Source organism: Panthera onca, chromosome E2 (genome assembly GCF_046562875.1).
Source record: "Panthera onca isolate mPanOnc1 chromosome E2, mPanOnc1 haplotype 2, whole genome shotgun sequence".
Taxonomy (NCBI): Eukaryota; Metazoa; Chordata; class Mammalia; order Carnivora; family Felidae; genus Panthera; species Panthera onca.
The window spans coordinates 13,125,299-13,142,323 of record NC_138353.1 but is presented as its reverse complement, the minus strand read 5'-3'; the positions used below and the strand labels follow the sequence as shown (position 1 = coordinate 13,142,323).

At 57.4% G+C, this 17,025-nt stretch overlaps 2 protein-coding genes across 8 annotated transcripts; one reads left to right on the top strand and one right to left on the bottom strand.

Moving 5' to 3' along the window:
* On the top strand, window positions 1-9,925 carry GSK3A (glycogen synthase kinase 3 alpha). The gene is made up of 11 exons (XM_078438396.1): window positions 1-436; window positions 2,332-2,519; window positions 3,859-3,942; window positions 4,111-4,221; window positions 6,089-6,219; window positions 6,314-6,420; window positions 7,370-7,467; window positions 7,553-7,648; window positions 8,054-8,240; window positions 8,570-8,662; window positions 9,230-9,925. Exons 1-11 carry the CDS (start codon window positions 154-156, stop codon window positions 9,301-9,303), a joined length of 1,452 nt encoding a protein of 483 aa, XP_078294522.1. The 5' UTR covers window positions 1-153; the 3' UTR covers window positions 9,304-9,925.
* Window positions 9,926-12,090: 2,165 nt separating this feature from the next.
* ZNF526 (zinc finger protein 526) lies at window positions 12,091-16,977 on the bottom strand. Of its 7 annotated transcripts, XM_060651258.2 has the most exons (4): window positions 16,868-16,977; window positions 15,156-15,255; window positions 14,889-14,988; window positions 12,091-14,798 (listed from the first exon to the last, which is right to left on the bottom strand). In XM_060651258.2, exon 4 carries the CDS (start codon window positions 14,775-14,777, stop codon window positions 12,741-12,743), a length of 2,037 nt encoding a protein of 678 aa, XP_060507241.2. In that variant the 5' UTR covers window positions 14,778-14,798; window positions 14,889-14,988; window positions 15,156-15,255; window positions 16,868-16,977; the 3' UTR covers window positions 12,091-12,740. The 7 variants fall into 7 exon arrangements, with proteins under 7 accessions (XP_060507241.2, XP_060507237.2, XP_060507240.2 ...); XM_060651254.2 differs by having other exon boundaries at window positions 14,889-15,255; XM_060651257.2 differs by lacking the exon at window positions 15,156-15,255 and having other exon boundaries at window positions 16,868-16,972.
* Between the last annotated feature and the right edge of the window lie 48 nt (window positions 16,978-17,025).

Sequence of the window (17,025 nt, the reverse complement as noted above, 5' to 3'; positions counted from 1 at the left end):
TCTCCCGACGTGCCCCGCGGCGGGCGCTGGGCCGGAGCCGGAGCCCGAGCGGCGCGGCCTGGAAGAGGCCAGAGCCCGGGGGAGGCGGCGGCGGCGGCGGCGGGGGCAGCCCGGGCAGCCCGAGCCCCGTGGCCTGGGCCTGCGCTCGGCGCCATGAGCGGCGGCGGGCCTTCAGGAGGCGGCCCTGGGGGCTCGGGCCGGGCGCGGACCAGCTCGTTCGCGGAGCCAGGCGGCGGAGGCGGTGGTGGCGGCGGCGGCCCCGGGGGCTCGGCCTCCGGTCCGGGCGGCAGCGGCGGTGGGAAGGCGTCAGTCGGAGCCATGGGTGGGGGCGTGGGGGCCTCGAGCTCCGGGGGTGGCCCCAGCGGCAGCGGCGGAGGAGGCAGCGGCGGCCCCGGTGCGGGCACTAGCTTCCCGCCGCCCGGAGTGAAGCTGGGCCGTGAGTATTAGCGGCGTCCGTGGAGGGTGGAGATCAAGGTTCCCGAAGCCCTTCAAACGTCGATCAGCTTCTTCCATATGCCCAGATAGGAGGTCCAGCTCCCTGTGCTTCCAAAGATGGGATTTGAGCGCTCCCCTTCCCAGAGAAAGGGATTTGAGGGGTTACCATCAATTGGAGTTTAGGACTGGATATTAGGATTAGATTAGTGGTCCTCAAGGAAACAGGGGTCGCAGGTCTCTGTTCTTCTAGTACTGAGATGTTGGGTCCCTGAGCCTTAAAAACAGGAATCTTATGTTGCCATCCATTAGACAACAGGATCAGGAGTCATCCTCGCTTGCAAATGGGGCTAAAGGGGTATTGTTCCCAAAAAGAAGATCACCGTCACCCCAAAAAGGGGATCGAATTTGCTCTCCTTTAGACGATGGGGGTTTGGAGTGAATATCACATAGGAATGGATTTGAGGTTACTGTGTCCCCGGAAGGATAGGGCCAGGGCTTCCCAAACTGGTACCCAGGCAGTCTTCCCTTTTAAAATGCAAGACCTGTTACCATCATTTGTCCATAACAGATAGAACTGTACCCCCAATGGTGGAAATTAATAGTTGGTGCTTCTTAGAAATGAGGACAGACTGGGAATCAGTATACCCTGCCAAACAAGTCCATAGGCACTGTTCTTCCAAAAACTTGGCTTGGGGTGCCTGGCTGGTTCAGTTTGTAGAGTATGCGACTCTTGTTATTGGTGTCATGGATTCGAGCCCCACGTTGGGGGTAGAATTTACTTAAAAACAAAACAGAACAAAAAAAAAACTTGCTCGGTAAGTCTCCTTCCACAAAAAATGGAACAGTGTCAGGGAGGGTCACAGTTCCCCACTGAATATGGATCTAAGGTTCTACCCTTATCATTGTTCTGAGGTATGGTGTCACTAGCTCTGGAAGAATAGCCACATAGGATCATCTTCCTCCAAAAGAAGGTGTCAGTGCCCCTCAAAACAAATTTGGTTCATCAGTGACCCCTTTTCTTTGGGAAATTGATGAAAAGTTCACCAAAGAAAAGAGGTCACTATTCCCTAAGAATGCCACGAAACTTTGCTGCTGTTCAGAGAATGGAATTGGAAATTACAGCTTTCCTTCAAAGGACTGAGGCTGGGATGGCCCCTTGTTAATGGAGGCCAGGTTCATCAGTGTCAAGACTTAGTACTTGTCCATTGGGGACCACCCAAATACAGGAAGGGGTCTGGAACTCTGGACCACACAGATGAGGAGGCCAGGTCAGCGCCTTTTCTAACTCCAGAGTAGTTGGGGAAGGGCTTATTGTGAAAGTCATGACCTTGTCACTCATACCTGGAGGAGTCCTTTCTGCCACTAAAAAATAGTGGTGGTTATCAGCTGTAGCAAGGAGGACTTAGTGGTCACTGTCCCTCAAGCTGTGAGAAAGGCTAGTGCTTTCCTAAAGTAGAAGTGCCTCGGGGTCACTGCTCTGGTAAGTGGGAGAGGTTAGGTCAGGCTTTTCCCAGTCAGGAGTGGGGCCAGCAGGCAGGAAGCTCAGAGTGGATACAGTCATCATCTGAGAGTATGAGGATGCCCTCAGACCAAGCGGGACCAGTGATTTGCTGCTCACTAGAGGTAGAAATTCTGGGTTATCAATCCTTGAACAGCAAGAAGTTTAAGTGTCAGTGTCTTCCCACCCAGAGAAGCAGCAGGATTTAGGGTTCCCTGAAGGGAAGAGGAGAAAGGGCACCCAGAGGCATCCAGCAGCCACCTTTGCTCAAAGACAGAGAAGAGACAAAGGCCCCCAGTGAGCATCCTATAGAGATTCGCCTCCCTCCCCACAGCCCTGTGATCGGGTGGTGGCAAGAGGGGGAAGGTCAGTGGATGTGTGTCCCCTTTGTTCCCCAGGTGACAGCGGGAAGGTGACCACAGTGGTAGCGACTCTAGGCCAAGGCCCAGAGCGATCCCAGGAGGTGGCTTACACAGACATCAAAGTGATTGGCAATGGCTCGTTTGGGGTCGTGTACCAGGCACGGCTGGCTGAGACCAGGGAACTGGTGGCCATCAAGAAGGTTCTCCAGGACAAGAGGTTCAAGGTAGCTTGGGGCAAATGGGGACAAGGAGGTGTGCCCAGGCATAATGGGTGAGAGCACCCTAGTGAGGGTGCTGGATTTGGGTTTTCACGGGATCTGAACACGAGCCAGAAGAGAAAGGAGTGGAAAAGTGTGTGGAAGATGGGAGTGTGGGTTCCAAGAGAGACCAGAGCTGATGTTGGGCTTTTGCTCTGGGTGAAGTGCTTTGTTAGGCGAGTTGTTATTTAATTCACATGAAGGTTCTCTGAGGGTGGACACTGGTGTCTTATCCTCATTCTAAGACCGAGACTCAGATAAGAGAATTGACTTGAGAGCAAGACTAGCCTCTGGCTTGTCTGATTCCGAAGCCTTCCACCTTACCCGCTAAGTTACGCTTCTGCCCAGAGGAGAAAGGAAGCTGGTAGAGGGTGATGAGTGTGTTTGTGAAGGTCGTGCTCTGACCCAGGTGCTTGGCAAGCGCAGGATGAAATCCAGACTGTACTCTGCTCACCAAACCATGTGCCTTGGTGTGGGCATCTGTCCCCCTGGGGACAGATGTGCCCTATAACCTAGTGGAGGTCCAGGGAACCAAAAGGAGATGGAAGAGGTAGAAGTCGAGGGACAGTTGGTGTTGCAAGGACTGGCATTTTGGAGCTCAGGCTGGCCTGGATATAAACGAACTGAGCCTAGGCTGGGAGCGAACCAGGTCAGGGACTGGGTCTTGGCAGTGAGAACCCTTGGGCAGGAGGAGCTCCAGGGTGTGGGCCAGAATTTGATTAGCGTTGAGTCCCAGAAGTGCGAGGGATCTGAGGGTGGGAATTTTGAGGCCAGAACTCAGGGGAACAGAGAATAGGGAAGAGACTGAGGCTCTTGGAAGATGGAAGTCTGGAGTCTGGGACTTAAGATCCAAGTCAGGGTTCAAGGGCCCAGATGCCTCCAGGGGAGGCAATAGAGAGGAGTGGGGACCAGGGTGAACTGGGTGGCCGGTACTTGTCTGTTGGCACTCAGGCCTTGTGTGGCCATATCATCTGATTTTTCAAGACAGCCAGGAAAAGTGGATTCATACATGGAGACCCCTGATTTTCAAATGTTAGCAACGCATTGGGAATTTTTGAACAGTGGGCTGAAGAAAGCTGATCTGTAGGTTGGGTTTAGTCCATAGGCCTTCAGCTTGTGGGGGAGGGAAATGGGTAGTGGTAAGGAATTAGGGTCTGTGCTAGAGGGGTCCTGGAGCTGGGACGCAAGGAGTAGCCACCTGGCTCTGTTGGCAGGAGTAGAGGAGCAGGGCTGTGGTGAGGGGTGCCAGGGAGGGGAGGCGGGGAGAGTCGGCCATTGTCTGAGGCACTTTCCTTTTGCTCCCAAGAACCGAGAGCTGCAGATTATGCGTAAGCTGGACCACTGCAATATTGTGAGGCTGAGATACTTTTTCTACTCCAGTGGGGAGAAGGTGAGGCCTTGCCCATGCGGGGGAGTCTTCCACCTTGACTCCACCCGTGTTCCTGCCTGCCTTTCTCGTGACTGCCAGTCCTTCCCCCGTTATCCCCCACAAGCCCCCCCCCCCCCCCCCCCCGCTCTTTCCTCACAGTGCCTCACACCTCTCCTTTGCTCTCTGCAGAAAGACGAGCTTTATCTAAATCTGGTGCTGGAATACGTGCCCGAGACAGTGTACCGGGTGGCCCGCCATTTCACCAAGGCCAAGTTGACCATCCCTATCATCTATGTCAAGGTGGGCAGGCGGGCAGGCTGCTGGGACCCAGGCCTACAAAGCCAGGGGCTCTGGATCCTCCTGCCTTCTGTGGGTTCCTTCTTCCTCCCAACTTTATGTTGGTCTCTGCAGGCTGTGTGTTCCCTGCCCTTGACTCCATAACCACCATAGACAGAGCTTGCCAAATGCAGGGCAAGCCAACCTGAGGCCTGACCGAATCAGGGAGGCAGGCTGACTGGGGTCTGGGGAAGACTGCACGGTACCTGCTCGGGTCCACCCTGGGAGCCCCGTGGCACCAGTATTGTTGGTGGAGTTAGAATCGGGGTGGGGACCGAGAATGTGAAGGGAGAGATGCTGAAGTCAAGAGTCCTGGCCTGCAAAGCCTTGGCAGAGGGGAGTGGGAAGGAGGCAGGGTTGGAGGAAGGTTGCTGTCCACAGAACCTGGGTTCATTCCCCAGGGCCTGGTGCTGTGCCCCAGGTGTTAGTCTCTTTCAGGAGGTGTTTGAATGAATGGGTGAATGAATGAATGAATAAATGAGCCTAGGGATGATGTGGAGAACAGAGGCCGGAGCAGCTTTCTTTTTTTTTTATTTTTTTATTTTTTAATTATTTTTTTAATGTTTATGTATTTTTGAGAGAGAGAGAGAGAGAGACAGAGTGTGAGCCAGGGAGGGGCAGAGAGAGAGGGAGACACAGAATCCGAAGTAGGCTCAGGCTCTGAGCTGTCAGCACAGAGCCTGACGCGGGGCTTGAACCCACGAACTGTGAGATCATAACCTGAGCCGAAGTCAGACGCTTAACCGACTGAGCCACCCAGGCACCCCCGGAGCAGCCTTCTGCACTGGGAGGAGGTGGGTGGGTTCAGGTTGGCTGAAGATCCTCCTGCTAGCTTTAAGAACGCTGGGCCTCGGTGAGCTACAGAGCTCTATCAGGGGTTGGTGCTGGGGGACTGCGCCTCCCAGGAGGGGAGTCCTCTGGTTTGGTGAATCCCTACTGTGGCTACCTGTGTGCTGAACCCAATGCAGTTCCAGAGACCTAACTGACTGAGACCCAGGCTTTGTTCCTGAAGAGCTCTCAGTTTAGTGGAGTAGACAGCTGTCGTTACAAAGAACTATAAAACTACTAGCAACTGCCATAGTAGAAGGAACACAGGGAATTCTGGAAACAGGAGGCCCCCGGCCCTGCCTGCTTTGGGGGTGAGAACGATCAAGGAAGGCTTCTGGGAGATCATTAGGTGCAGGGTGAGGAAGCGGCATCTCTAGCCAAGGGCAGTGGGAATGGAGGAGGGGGGCCCAGGAAGCCGGCCTGAGCAGTTGCTATGTGCTGGGCACTGGCCTGAGTCCTGGGGGACACAGCAGCGATGAACACACAAAGATCCCTGCTCTCTTGGCACTTACGTTCTAGCCAGTGGGAGGGAGAGTGGCAGGAAAATCCAGCTGGAGGGAGGCGAGCCCGTGGGTGGTTTTGACTGGCAGCTGAAGGAAGCCGAGCCCTTCCTATAGCCAGTGGTTTTGGAGCTGAGTGACTGGCTCCCGCAAGGCCTTCCTTGTGTGTGTGTGTGTGTGTATCAGGCTTTTGCTGAGGTGTGTGACTGAGGCAGTATTCTCAAGGTGCGGGGCAGTGCCAGCCCTGAGGGGGTCTGTCGCAAATGCCCCATCCCGAACTTACTGAATCAGAAACTGGGAGGGGGCCCCAGAGGTCCCTGTTTTAACAAGCCTTCTAAGTGGGCCTGGTGCAGAGTAAGGTTTGAGGACCCAGGGGCAGTGGAAGAGTTTATGAGTCAACTGGAGAGGTGCTTGGGAGGGCTCTTGAGGCCAAGCGGGTGGAGCGCTGGGAAGTTCCGTGGGCAGCCCTAGGCCACAGTTGTGCTGTCCCTTGCCTGTCCCAGGTGTATATGTACCAGCTCTTCCGGAGCTTGGCTTACATCCACTCCCAGGGCGTGTGTCACCGCGACATCAAGCCCCAGAACCTGCTGGTGGACCCTGACACTGCTGTCCTCAAGCTCTGCGATTTTGGCAGGTGGGTCTGACCTGGGGTGCGCTGGGTGGCCGAAGGGGCGAGAAGGGACCCCAACCCTGGCCTTGTGTTTACTCCCACCCATCTCTTCCCACAGCGCAAAGCAGTTGGTCCGGGGGGAGCCCAACGTCTCCTACATCTGCTCTCGCTACTACCGGGCCCCGGAGCTGATCTTCGGAGCCACTGATTACACCTCGTCCATTGGTCAGACTTCCCGGAGGGTGGGGGTGGGCAACGGCAGTCATGGCAGTTTTTGAGTTCTTTCTGTGTGCTGTCTGCCAAGCTCGGCGATAAAAGCTTAACGTGTGTTCTTTCATCCAGTCCTCACAAACTTTGGAGGGCGATGCTGCTGTATGCTTGGTTCACAGATGAGCAGTCTGAGGCTGCGAGCGGGGAGGCCGCCTGCCTGCATTCGCACTGCTGGGGTTGGGCAGGGCTGGGCTTTGAAAGCTGACCTGACTCCAGAGTCCATGCGGGCTCTGGAGCCTCCCAGTCAGCCCTCTTTTCTCGCCTTGGGGGGGAGGGGCTGACAGTGACCTTGGGGGAATCAGTGGCTCTCTACCGCGAGGGTGTGACTTGCTCACAGGGCCTCGTGTCTTTCCCCATTGGTGGGGATGGCAGCACTACCTTCCAGGCAAGAGGCGGGGGCATGAAAGGGTTTGGAGAGAACATTCATCAGCAGTGTGGAGAAACTGAATGGTCCTTAGGTGTGAACTTGTGCCTTGGGGGTCAAGTACAGACCAGGGAGGGGGGCAAGACTCCCAGGTTGCAGCTGTTCCTGTGGGCAGGATAAAGGCTAGGCCTGGAAATTAAGGCTTTATCTTCCCGAGGCCTGAAGAACACAGATGCCTGTTCTAGGTATGTTGGGCCATCCGGAGGCCAGAGGTAGAGAAGGGGCTTACTGGGGTCACCGAGGGGAGAGAGGCAATTAAGGCTGGAAACACTTAGATTGGAGAGTGCAGCACAGTCAGTCAGACCTGGAGGTTCAACATCAGGCTCCGGCGTTCCTAAACCGTAGGACCCTGAGCAGGGTGCTGCTTCTCATGGCTGAGAAAATGGGCTCCTGGCACCCTCGGGGTGACTGTGGGGGGGGATCGAAGCACTGTGAGGAGATGGGTGGAGGAGCCCTGACCCTCCCCCATTCCCCCTTCAGATGTGTGGTCAGCTGGCTGCGTGCTGGCTGAGCTCCTCCTGGGCCAGCCCATCTTCCCCGGGGACAGTGGGGTAGACCAGCTGGTGGAGATCATCAAGGTGAGGGCACGGCACAGTGTTGGGGGGGGGGGGGGGTGGGCTAAGGGAGAGGGGCTTTGGCTCAGACCCCTCCTTTTCTCTGCAGGTGCTGGGAACACCAACCCGGGAACAGATCCGAGAGATGAACCCCAACTACACGGAGTTCAAGTTTCCCCAGATTAAAGCTCACCCCTGGACAAAGGTGGGGAAGGGCTAGGGGCTCAGGCAGCATGGCTGAGGTCCCCTTTGGAGGCCAGCTGGCCTGGGGACCTGGCTATAGAGTCAGGGCTTGGAAGTGGGTTAGTAACTCATCCCATTTCCAATTTTATGGCATCTCCCATACTCGAGAAGGCGAGGATCGACGGTAAGTTCGACAGTGCCATTTTTCTGGTGGGGAAACAGGCTCCCAGCAGGGCCCGTCCAGTGATGGGACCTGGGGGAGCTGCTCACCCGAAAGAAGGTGACTGCCCCTCAGTGGTGGTGCCTCAGTTAGAAAGTGGGTGTGCGGGACTTAGTCACGTTTGCTGCAGGCCCCGTAGCAGCACGATGCTGGCTGACCCAGTGCTGGGGCATTTCACCCTGGTGACTTCTGTCCCCTCCCCCTAAGGTGTTCAAATCTCGAACGCCGCCGGAGGCCATCGCGCTCTGCTCTAGCCTGCTGGAGTACACGCCGTCCTCAAGGCTGTCCCCTCTGGAAGCCTGCGCCCACAGCTTCTTTGATGAACTGCGATGTCACGGAACCCAGCTTCCCAACAACCGCCCGCTTCCCCCCCTCTTCAATTTCAGTCCTGGCGGTGAGGGCACAGCCTGGGATCTGGGGAACCGGAGGGGCAGGCAGAGGATGTGGAGGAGTGCTTGGTGTTACAGACAGGAGTGGGGCGCTGAGGGTGGGCTACAGGAAGGGCCTGGGGGCTCAGGAGATGCCTCCAAGACAGGAGACTTGACCCTGCTTAACCCATGCCCTGTGATCACCTGTGCGAGGCTCCCTCTGGTTTTTCACTTAAAGCATTCAGTGGCTACACCCTTGCCAAGAGCTGGGTCCCTACCTGGTGCCCCCTTCTAACCCTGACCCTGTCTCCCAGTGCCCTGCCTCCTGACTGGGCATGTCCATTCCTGTCCCTAGAACTCTCCATCCAACCATCTCTCAACGCCATTCTCATCCCTCCTCACTTGAGGTCCCCAGCGGGCACTGCCACCCTCACTCCATCCTCACAAGGTAAGTCAGGGGCCATCTGTGGCAGATGAAAGCCTTTCTCAGCCTGGGAGGCGGGCCTGTTTCCACAGCCCCAGAGTTTCCTGCACATGTGTGGAAACTGTTGACACTTTGATCGTATACGCCTTGATGGTCACCTTTGTAGGCTATTATCATCTATATCTGTGTTTAAGTGCTAACTGGAAAGCCAAAGATAAACGTTTGGCTTGCACACACAAACAAAAAGTTAAATTTGTTGTCCACGTTTAAAAATTGAGGCCACTGCATGTACAAATTCAGATTTCCTGTCTCTCTTGGGGAAGAAAATCCGACTGGGCAGTGCGGGCCTGCCTTTCCTCGGGGCGGTGCTGTCAGCTGGGGCCAAGTTCCAGCTGCCCTCTTTTATGTGGGGCCTGGTTCTCTGGAGTCCGTCCATGACCAACCTGGCCCTTTGGCATTTGAGCATGCAACCCTGGACCCAAAGTGGCAGCTATCTGTTTCTGATGTAGCATCCCCCACCGAGTTCCTGCTCTTGGAGGGATGGAGGTCTGCAAGGCAAAGGGTAACTGTCTGCTTCTTCCTCTCCCTCAGCTTTAAGTGAGGCTCAGACCGGCTCGGAATGGCAGTCGACCGACGCCACAGCTCCCCTCACTAACTCTTCCTGAGGGCCCCACCAACTACCCTTCCATCTGGGAGCCTCCAGTGGGGCTGGGAAGGGGGACCATAGCCCATCAAGCTCCTGACCTGGCTGGGCCCCTAGACTAGAGGGCAGAGGTAAATGAGTCCCTGTCCCTACCTCCAGTCCCTCCCTCACCAGCCTCACCCTATGGTGGGCTTTTTAAGAGGATTTTAACTGGTTGTGGGGAGGGAAGAGAAGGAAGGACAGGGGGTTGGAGGCATGAGGACCTCCTGCCCCCTCGGCCCCCTCCCCTCCTCCCAGGCCTACACTCCTCCAACCCCCTTCCCCTCCTGTGTCCCTTGTAAATAGAACCAGACCATCCCGTCTACTCCTCCTCCCTTCCCTGCTCCTCCTTCCCCCTCGGGTGTAAATAGATTGTTATAATTTTTTTCTTAAAGAAAACGTCGATTCACACCGTCCAACCTGGCCCGTCCCCCTTCTACAGCTGTCCCTCCTCCTGTCCTCTGCCCCTAAGGTCTCCTCCCTCCTCTCCCAACCCTGGAGGGCTGGGGGTGGGTGGGTGGGGGAGCTCCTGATGTCTTAGTTTCCACAGTAAGGTTTGCCTGTGTACAGACCTCCGTTCAATAAATTATTGGCATGAAAACCTGCTTCCTGTCTGGCTGCCTTGTTTCCACAGAGGTGAGGGTGATGCCTGAGGGCCTGTTCTGGGACAGGACCTCTCAGGCAGGGGAACAGGGCTGAGTGAACCCACCGCGCTGGGCTGTTGGAGGCTTGAGTCCCGGCCCTGCCTCACAGGCCCAGCTTTCCTGTGCCTCAGCTCCCCTCTGCACATGTGACAAACTGAGTCTGGCTTATCCACTGCAGAGGCCTGGTGGGAGCCTGCCTCATGGACCCAGCACTGATCTGGAGGGAAGCAGGCACTGTCATCCCCAGGCGACAGTTGAGAGAATGGGATCAGAGGTCAAGGCCACAGAGTGGAAGTGGCGGAGTTGAGACTTTGAACAAATGGCTCTATGTCTCACAGCCTAAGCTACATGCTGTTTCACAGGGACACTGAATGATGAGGGGTCACTCAGGCCAAAACAGCCTAGATGTAGACCCTTAGTGGGCACAGACAGGGGCAGAGTAGCTGTCCTCAAGCCCTAACAGATCTCCAAGCTTTCGTTTCTGTTTTAAAGAGGGCACATAGCCGGCCCATACCTAGGGATGCTGGGAAGCGACAAGCCTGGGAAGGTTGGCACAGAGAACTTGGTTTCTTTCCCTCCTCCCCTTCCACGAAAACATGGCGGGGCCACGGGCAGAGGGAAATGGCCACTCCTCCATGTGGTGCCAATGATATGTGAGGGCAGGAGGCCTCAAAAGTGGAAGGAGGAGCAACTGATCCGTCCTCCACTGGACTTCACTTGTGAAGAAAAAAGGAAGGTTTTTTTCTTGGTTACTGTGTAATCTCTACGCCCACCGGGGAGCTTGAACTTACGACCCTGAGATCAAGAGTTGCGTGCTCCACCGACTGAGCCCCAAAAGGGAAGGGGTTTTGAACATGTCCCAAAGAGTTCAGGGACTGTTCCTGTGGCACCTGAACTCTCCAGTTTGTTTGGGCCAGTCCCACGGGCACCTGTAAACTATTCAGAACAATCCTTGGCCTTTCCTGCTCAAGACCCTCTGGATATCACCTTGTTTGTAAGATAAATGCATCTAGCAAGGAGACCACAGCAGGACAGAAGGGCTGGTCCGGGCAAGGGGCACTCCCGGGGCCCCCCTACCTCCCTACTGCTCACATCTGTTCAGCCGTGAGGTCAGTGAGGATGATGTGCCTCACCCTCCTCCCACTCCCATGGCCTCGGCCCTGGTCTGGCCCCATCCTTTCCCCTTAGACCGTCTTCAGCCAACCCCCTGCCCCACCTTGATGCCGGGGAGCCCTAAGGCCCACTTTTGACCGTCCCCGCTACCCCAACTTAGTCTGACTTTCACAGCCTTCCCAGGTCCAGGCCTCCCCACCTGAGCACTTTGGTCTGTAGAGGCCTGGTGGGAGCCTGCCCCAGGAACCGGCCATAAATCATCCATTCCTGTTTAGGGAGGGAAGGACTGCCACTCTAGGTAGACTTCAAAAAGGTTGGGGATCCCTTCTTGTTCCTAAGGCCTCTGATCTTTCAAGGCCTCACCAAACCCCAACTGCTCGGTGACACTGGCTCACCTCTCCTCCAGATGTAGCAAATCCCCCGAACATCCCTACCCCTGCACCGGTTTCAAACGTCGCACTCGCTCAACGGTACTGGTTACAGATGTGGGCTGAAGGCACCACCTGGATTCAAATCTCAGCGACACTGCTGCCTAGTGTGAGACCTTGGGTGAGTGCCTGTACCTGTTTTCTCATCTGTACAGCAGGGCTAATGCTGAGATCACCACACGGGCCCGCCGGGTCACAATCCATGTGCAGTGCGAGCTGTGGTGCCTGCCACGGCTAGGCGGTCACGTGTGCTGTCATTGTGGCTGTGAGTAACTGGACGGTCTCCAAGCACACCAAGAACTCACCCTCTCTGCAGTGTCGTCTGCCTGTTCCGTTCTCTTCCTCTCTCACTGGTGGATTCCTAAGTTTTCCACAAGGACTACCTCCTCCAAGGGGTTTGTTCCCTGCTCTGGGATCCCACCGTCCCTGTGCATCCCCAGCACCGTCCTGAGGATCCCGGGACTGAGATCTGCCTGCTCCCCAGGGGCAGGGCAGGAGCCTGACTCCTCTCTGGCCCCCGGCATGGCCCGGCATGTGGGAGGGAGGCCCGTGGACTCCCAGGCTGAATGAATCAATGACACACACTCAGAGAGCAAGGCCATCTGTACTTGTGTGAACTCCACTGCCACTGAGCACCTTCTGGGGTAGAGCGTGGGTCTGGGTCTGAGTCATTCCCGGGGTTCCAGCATCACCCAGCCTGCAGCTGAGTACGTGGGTACCTAGAGATTTCCTTCCGTATTGTCAAAAGTGAGCTTAAGGAAGCCCAGAGAAGTCCAGTACCTCTCTCTCCACCAGGCAGAGCCAAGTCCTGTATGCCCAGGGTCCAGGGAAGGTGACAGTCTTGGGGACAAGCGAGAACCCGCAGAGGTATGCAACAGTGCCCAGCACAGGTCTGGCACGTGGTCGGGGCTCAGGAAAGGTTACCTGACATTGCTGGGCACCAGGGTGACAGGTGCAGAGCAAAGAGCCTAGGCAAATGCTACTCTGCAACGCACCGGGGGGACCCGGGACAGATCACGTCCCGTCTCAGGGCTTCAGTTTACCCCGAGGCAGAGAAAACTGACAAGACACACCCGGCAGGGCCTTTGTGAGGAGTCAGTGGGTAAGAGGCCAGGGTGGATCCTGGCACCCAATCAGGTGCCAGAGTGGCTTGCCAGGGGGTGGTCCCCTCTCTCCCGGAGGTGCCCACGATTGTTGTTGCAACCAAACTCTTTTATTGCTGCTCTTCGGCTGCGTCACACGAAGGCCGCGTCCAACTGCAGCAGCCCGCTCGCCTCCCCGGCCCCCAGGGCGGCCTGGCACAGCTGCAGCGTGTCCTCAAGTGCCAGAGGCTGGGACGTCTCGATGATGGCGATGGTCTCCCCCAGCTCCGTACACATGATAGTCTGCTGAGGCTCAGGGGGCGGGGGCGGGGCAGGAGGTGGCGATCGGGGCGGCTGCAGGGTCAGGGTCCGGGCTCGGGCGTGGACACGCTGGTGCAGTCGCAGGCCTGCCAGGGCGTGGAACCAGCGGCCGCAGGTCCCGCAGTAGTAGGGGCTCTTGTTGTACAGACCGGTGATGGGGAGGCGGGGTGCGCGGGCGAAGGCCACGGGCCGCAGGTGCAGCCTCCGGTGCTGCTGCAGGTTGGAGCTCTGCGTGAAGCGCTTGCCACAGTCCAGGCACTGGTAGGGACGCGCACCCGTGTGGGTCAGCTGGTGGCGGCTGAGGTTGGCCAGAGAAGCAAAGGTCTTGCCACACGAGTGGCACTGGAAGGGCCGCTCGCCCGTGTGTGTCCGCAGGTGGTTGCGCACGTGGACCAGCTTCTTGAAGCCCTTGCCGCACACGCCGCAGCGGTGACGCCGCTCGGGGGGCCCGTGGACCGCGCGCCGGTGCCGGGAGAGCCGGGAAGCCGAGGCGAAGGACTTGGAGCACTGTGGGCAGGGCAGCTGGGCGGGCGGGGCGGGGGGCGGCGGCGGCGGCGGCGGCGGCGGCGGCGAGGGCTCGGCCGGAGCCGGGGAGGCGGCCGCCAGCGCGGGGGGCGCCCCGCTCTTGCCCGCGTGGGTGCGCCGGTGGTAGAGAAACTTGGTCATGTTGCTGAACGTCTTGCCGCAGCGGCAGCGATGTAAGGGGTTGGCGGTGTGTGCCCGCCGATGAGCCACCAACGTGAGCTCCGTGCCAAAGCCGCGGCCGCAGTCCACACAGAGGTAGCGGGCTTCGCCGCGGTGCAGCCGCAGGTGCTGCTCGAGCGACGCCGCTTTCTTGAAGACCTTGGAGCAGGTCGTACACTCGTGCGTGCCGCCGACGTGCGCCCGCCCATGAGCCAGCAGCCGGTTCGCCGAGCTGAAGCTGCGCTGGCACTGGTCGCAGTGGAAGGGGTGGGCTGCCGATGCCGGGCCGCGGGATGCCCGCCGGTGTCGCCGGCGTGCCTCGGCTGACGTCCAGCGGGGGGGACAGTCCCCACAGCCCCTGGCCCGGCCGGCTGTGGCCCTGTCGCCTCCCGTGGCGTCATCACCAACCTCTGCCACCACCTCCTCCTCCTCCTCCGTCTCTTCATCGTCTTCCTCCTCCTCCTCTTCTTCCTCCTCCTCGAGCCCATTGCGCTCTTCTTTCTCGAGGGAGTCAAAGTGGGTGCCCTGATGCTCCAAGAACTCCTCGGGAGTGGCACAGAGGGTGGAACACTCGGGACACTCGTAGGGCTCCATCTTCACTTCGGGTGGAGCAGGGAGGGGAGGTGCCGGTGCCGGGGGAGGCAGAGGGGGCAGCACCGGTGGTTCGGCCGCCACAGCAGAAAGGTGCCTGGCCTTGCGATGAGCCACCCACAGCTCAGGCGAGGGGAAGAGCTCCTGACAGTCCCCACACTGGTACTGGATCTGGCTCGCAGACTCCCGGAGGTGGGCGTCCTGGTGGGCCAGGAGCTCACCAGGGGACAGGATGAGCTGGCTGCACTCCCCACACTGGAAAGGCCCATCCTCGGTGCCCGCCATGAGCTCTGGCTCCAGGCCAGCATCCTGGGTGACCAGCGCCTCCTCCTCTGTGACAGCAGGCACATGCCGCTCCTGGTGAGAGAGAACTTCCTCCAGCGTGTTGTAGAGGCTGCCGCACTCAGAGCACATGAACTGGTGGTGCTGGAAGAAAAGGGAGGAGGCGAGGGCCTCCCCAGGTGTCATCTCGGTCACCTCTGTTGACATCTCCGTCATCTCTCCTAACATCGGTGTTGACGTCTCCATCGCCCCTGGTGACATCTGTGTTGGCATCTCGGCCGCCTCGGCCACCTCAGCCGCCACCTCTGCCATGGTGGGGAGGGAGAGTAGTGCCTGGAGAAAAAAGGGGAAGCTGGTGAAACATCGAGAACCTGAGAGAAGCAGGGATGTCTCAAGAGCTTCCTTGCCCATCCTGTCGCTCACCAGCCTCTGTCAATCGGCAAGCCTGCATCCAGTGCTCACGCCTCCGTCTTCAATGAACCTGTGGTTCTGTAGCCGACCCCTGCCCCAGGGTGCCGGGCATCTGTGAGAGAGACAGCCTCTTTCAGTCTGGCCTCAGACATCACCCTCCCTCCTTACCCGCAGGGCCAGTTGCACCCTTTCTAAGGACACCTCTCTTTATGCCTCTCAACGTCTGCCTGTACAGTCTCCTCACTGTTCAGCCCCGTTCCTCCTACTGTATGTACACACAGACATGCAGCAGTGTTTGAGAGCGCAGGCTTCTGGACCGGACCGCCCTTGGCTTGAATCTGCGTTCCACCACTTACTTCCTCTGAGACTGTTTTGTCACCTGTGAAACGGGGTAAAAGTAGTACTGACCACAAACACCCTGGTACTTGAGAAAGGTTAGACAGAACCATGACTTGGAGTTCGCCAGAGATGATGTTTTTGAGTCCTAAGTCTTTGCTGTTGCCATTCCTTCTGCCAAGAGAGTTCTCTCCTCTTCTTGTCCAGCAAACTCCTGCCCAGCATTTCCTTTGTGAAGCCTTTTCTGATAACATCTCTACATTCTCAGGGTGATGTCCATCCACTCCTTCCTCCTTTGGGTTCCTATGGTAACCTGTGCCACCTCTATCATAGCAACTATCATGAGTCCGGGTTGCAGTCTGTGCTCCTCTCCAGACTGAGCATGCAGGCAGGGCAGGTCTGATTCACTGTAGGGGCTGATGTCACCAACAAAACCACGGACCTGGGCCAGGGATTTTTAACTTCTGAACCTCCGCCTATGTGCCCTGTCTCCCCTTCTACATGCGTGGGCTCAACCCAGGCCTCTTTACACAGCAGGGGCTCAGAGGCACTTTAGCAAATGACTGCCCTCCCACCCCCTGCTAATTTTCTGAATCCAGTCTCCACTCTCTCAGTCTTTAACTCATCTGTTAGTGCCAGAGGGCTGGTGGAACTCAGCTTACACCCAGGCATGCAAAGTTGCTCATATTAAGCTCCCGGAGGGATGTTAGTCTCTTCATCACTGATGTGGTTCCAGCACCAAGAACAATGATTAGCCCACAACAGGTACTCAGTAGATATTCTGTGAATGAATAATGCTCCCTCCAGGAAGTGAGGCCATGAGAGCTTAACTCTCCCTGTGCCCATTCTTCCACCAGGCCAACTTTCCTATTAGTCCGTGAATTTCCACAATAACACAGCCTAGCACATGACTCTGTTTTCAGCTGATATCCAATAAATGTTCCTCGAATAAATGATTCACTAAAGGCCCAGGAGTTACTTTTTCTTAACTACAAATCCCAACTCCCTCACTAATATACGAGTCGCCTGGGCCCTGCACACAACGGCCACCCAATAAGGTATCTTCCTGAAAGTAGTCAACCCGGAGCCCAAGACTTCAGTTCTTCCTTGTTTACAGCCCCACACTCCAGAGAACTCCCATGGGGCGAGGCCCAAGGCCTGGGGTAAGGCTTACACAAAGTAGGCACCCAGTAAATGTTCTTCCAGAAGGCTGCCTCGAGTAATCTAAAATTCGGACTTTTCGCCCACATTCCTCTCTTCCCAATTATGGGACTGTGTACTATCGGTAGGGAGAGACAGGGGCTTTTTATACCATAGATCAGTAAGTCCTTCCAGGAAAGAACCCACCAGGGGCCTGGAAGTTCAACTTTTCCGCTACACATCCCATTTCACCGACCGCACTTCTCAACTCCGTAGCACGAGAGTACCCTGTAAGGGCTGGGGGCGGCGGGCTCAAGGGTAGGGTCCTGCACGCCGCAGAAGCTTAATCAATGCTCTAGGGCACATAGGAAGGAGCGCTCTCCTTCCACTCCGCGCCGCTCCCGCCCTAGCGCAGGCCCCAAGGCTCTTCGTCCCTCAGTGTCCCCTTCGTTCTCCCTCCGCCCCCTCCGTACGCCCAGTGCTCTCTTCCCCCGCCCGCCCCGCGGCGCCCTCACCCGTCTCTCTCGCCTCCTGCAGCCCCCGCCGCTCTTGACACAGACCCTCTCTGCTCCAGGCGTGCGGGACCCCTCACTATCCACACCTACCATTGGGCGGTGCCCTTACCCGTGGCAGCCAATCAAAGCTGGCAGCAGACGGCACGCGCCCCCGCGCC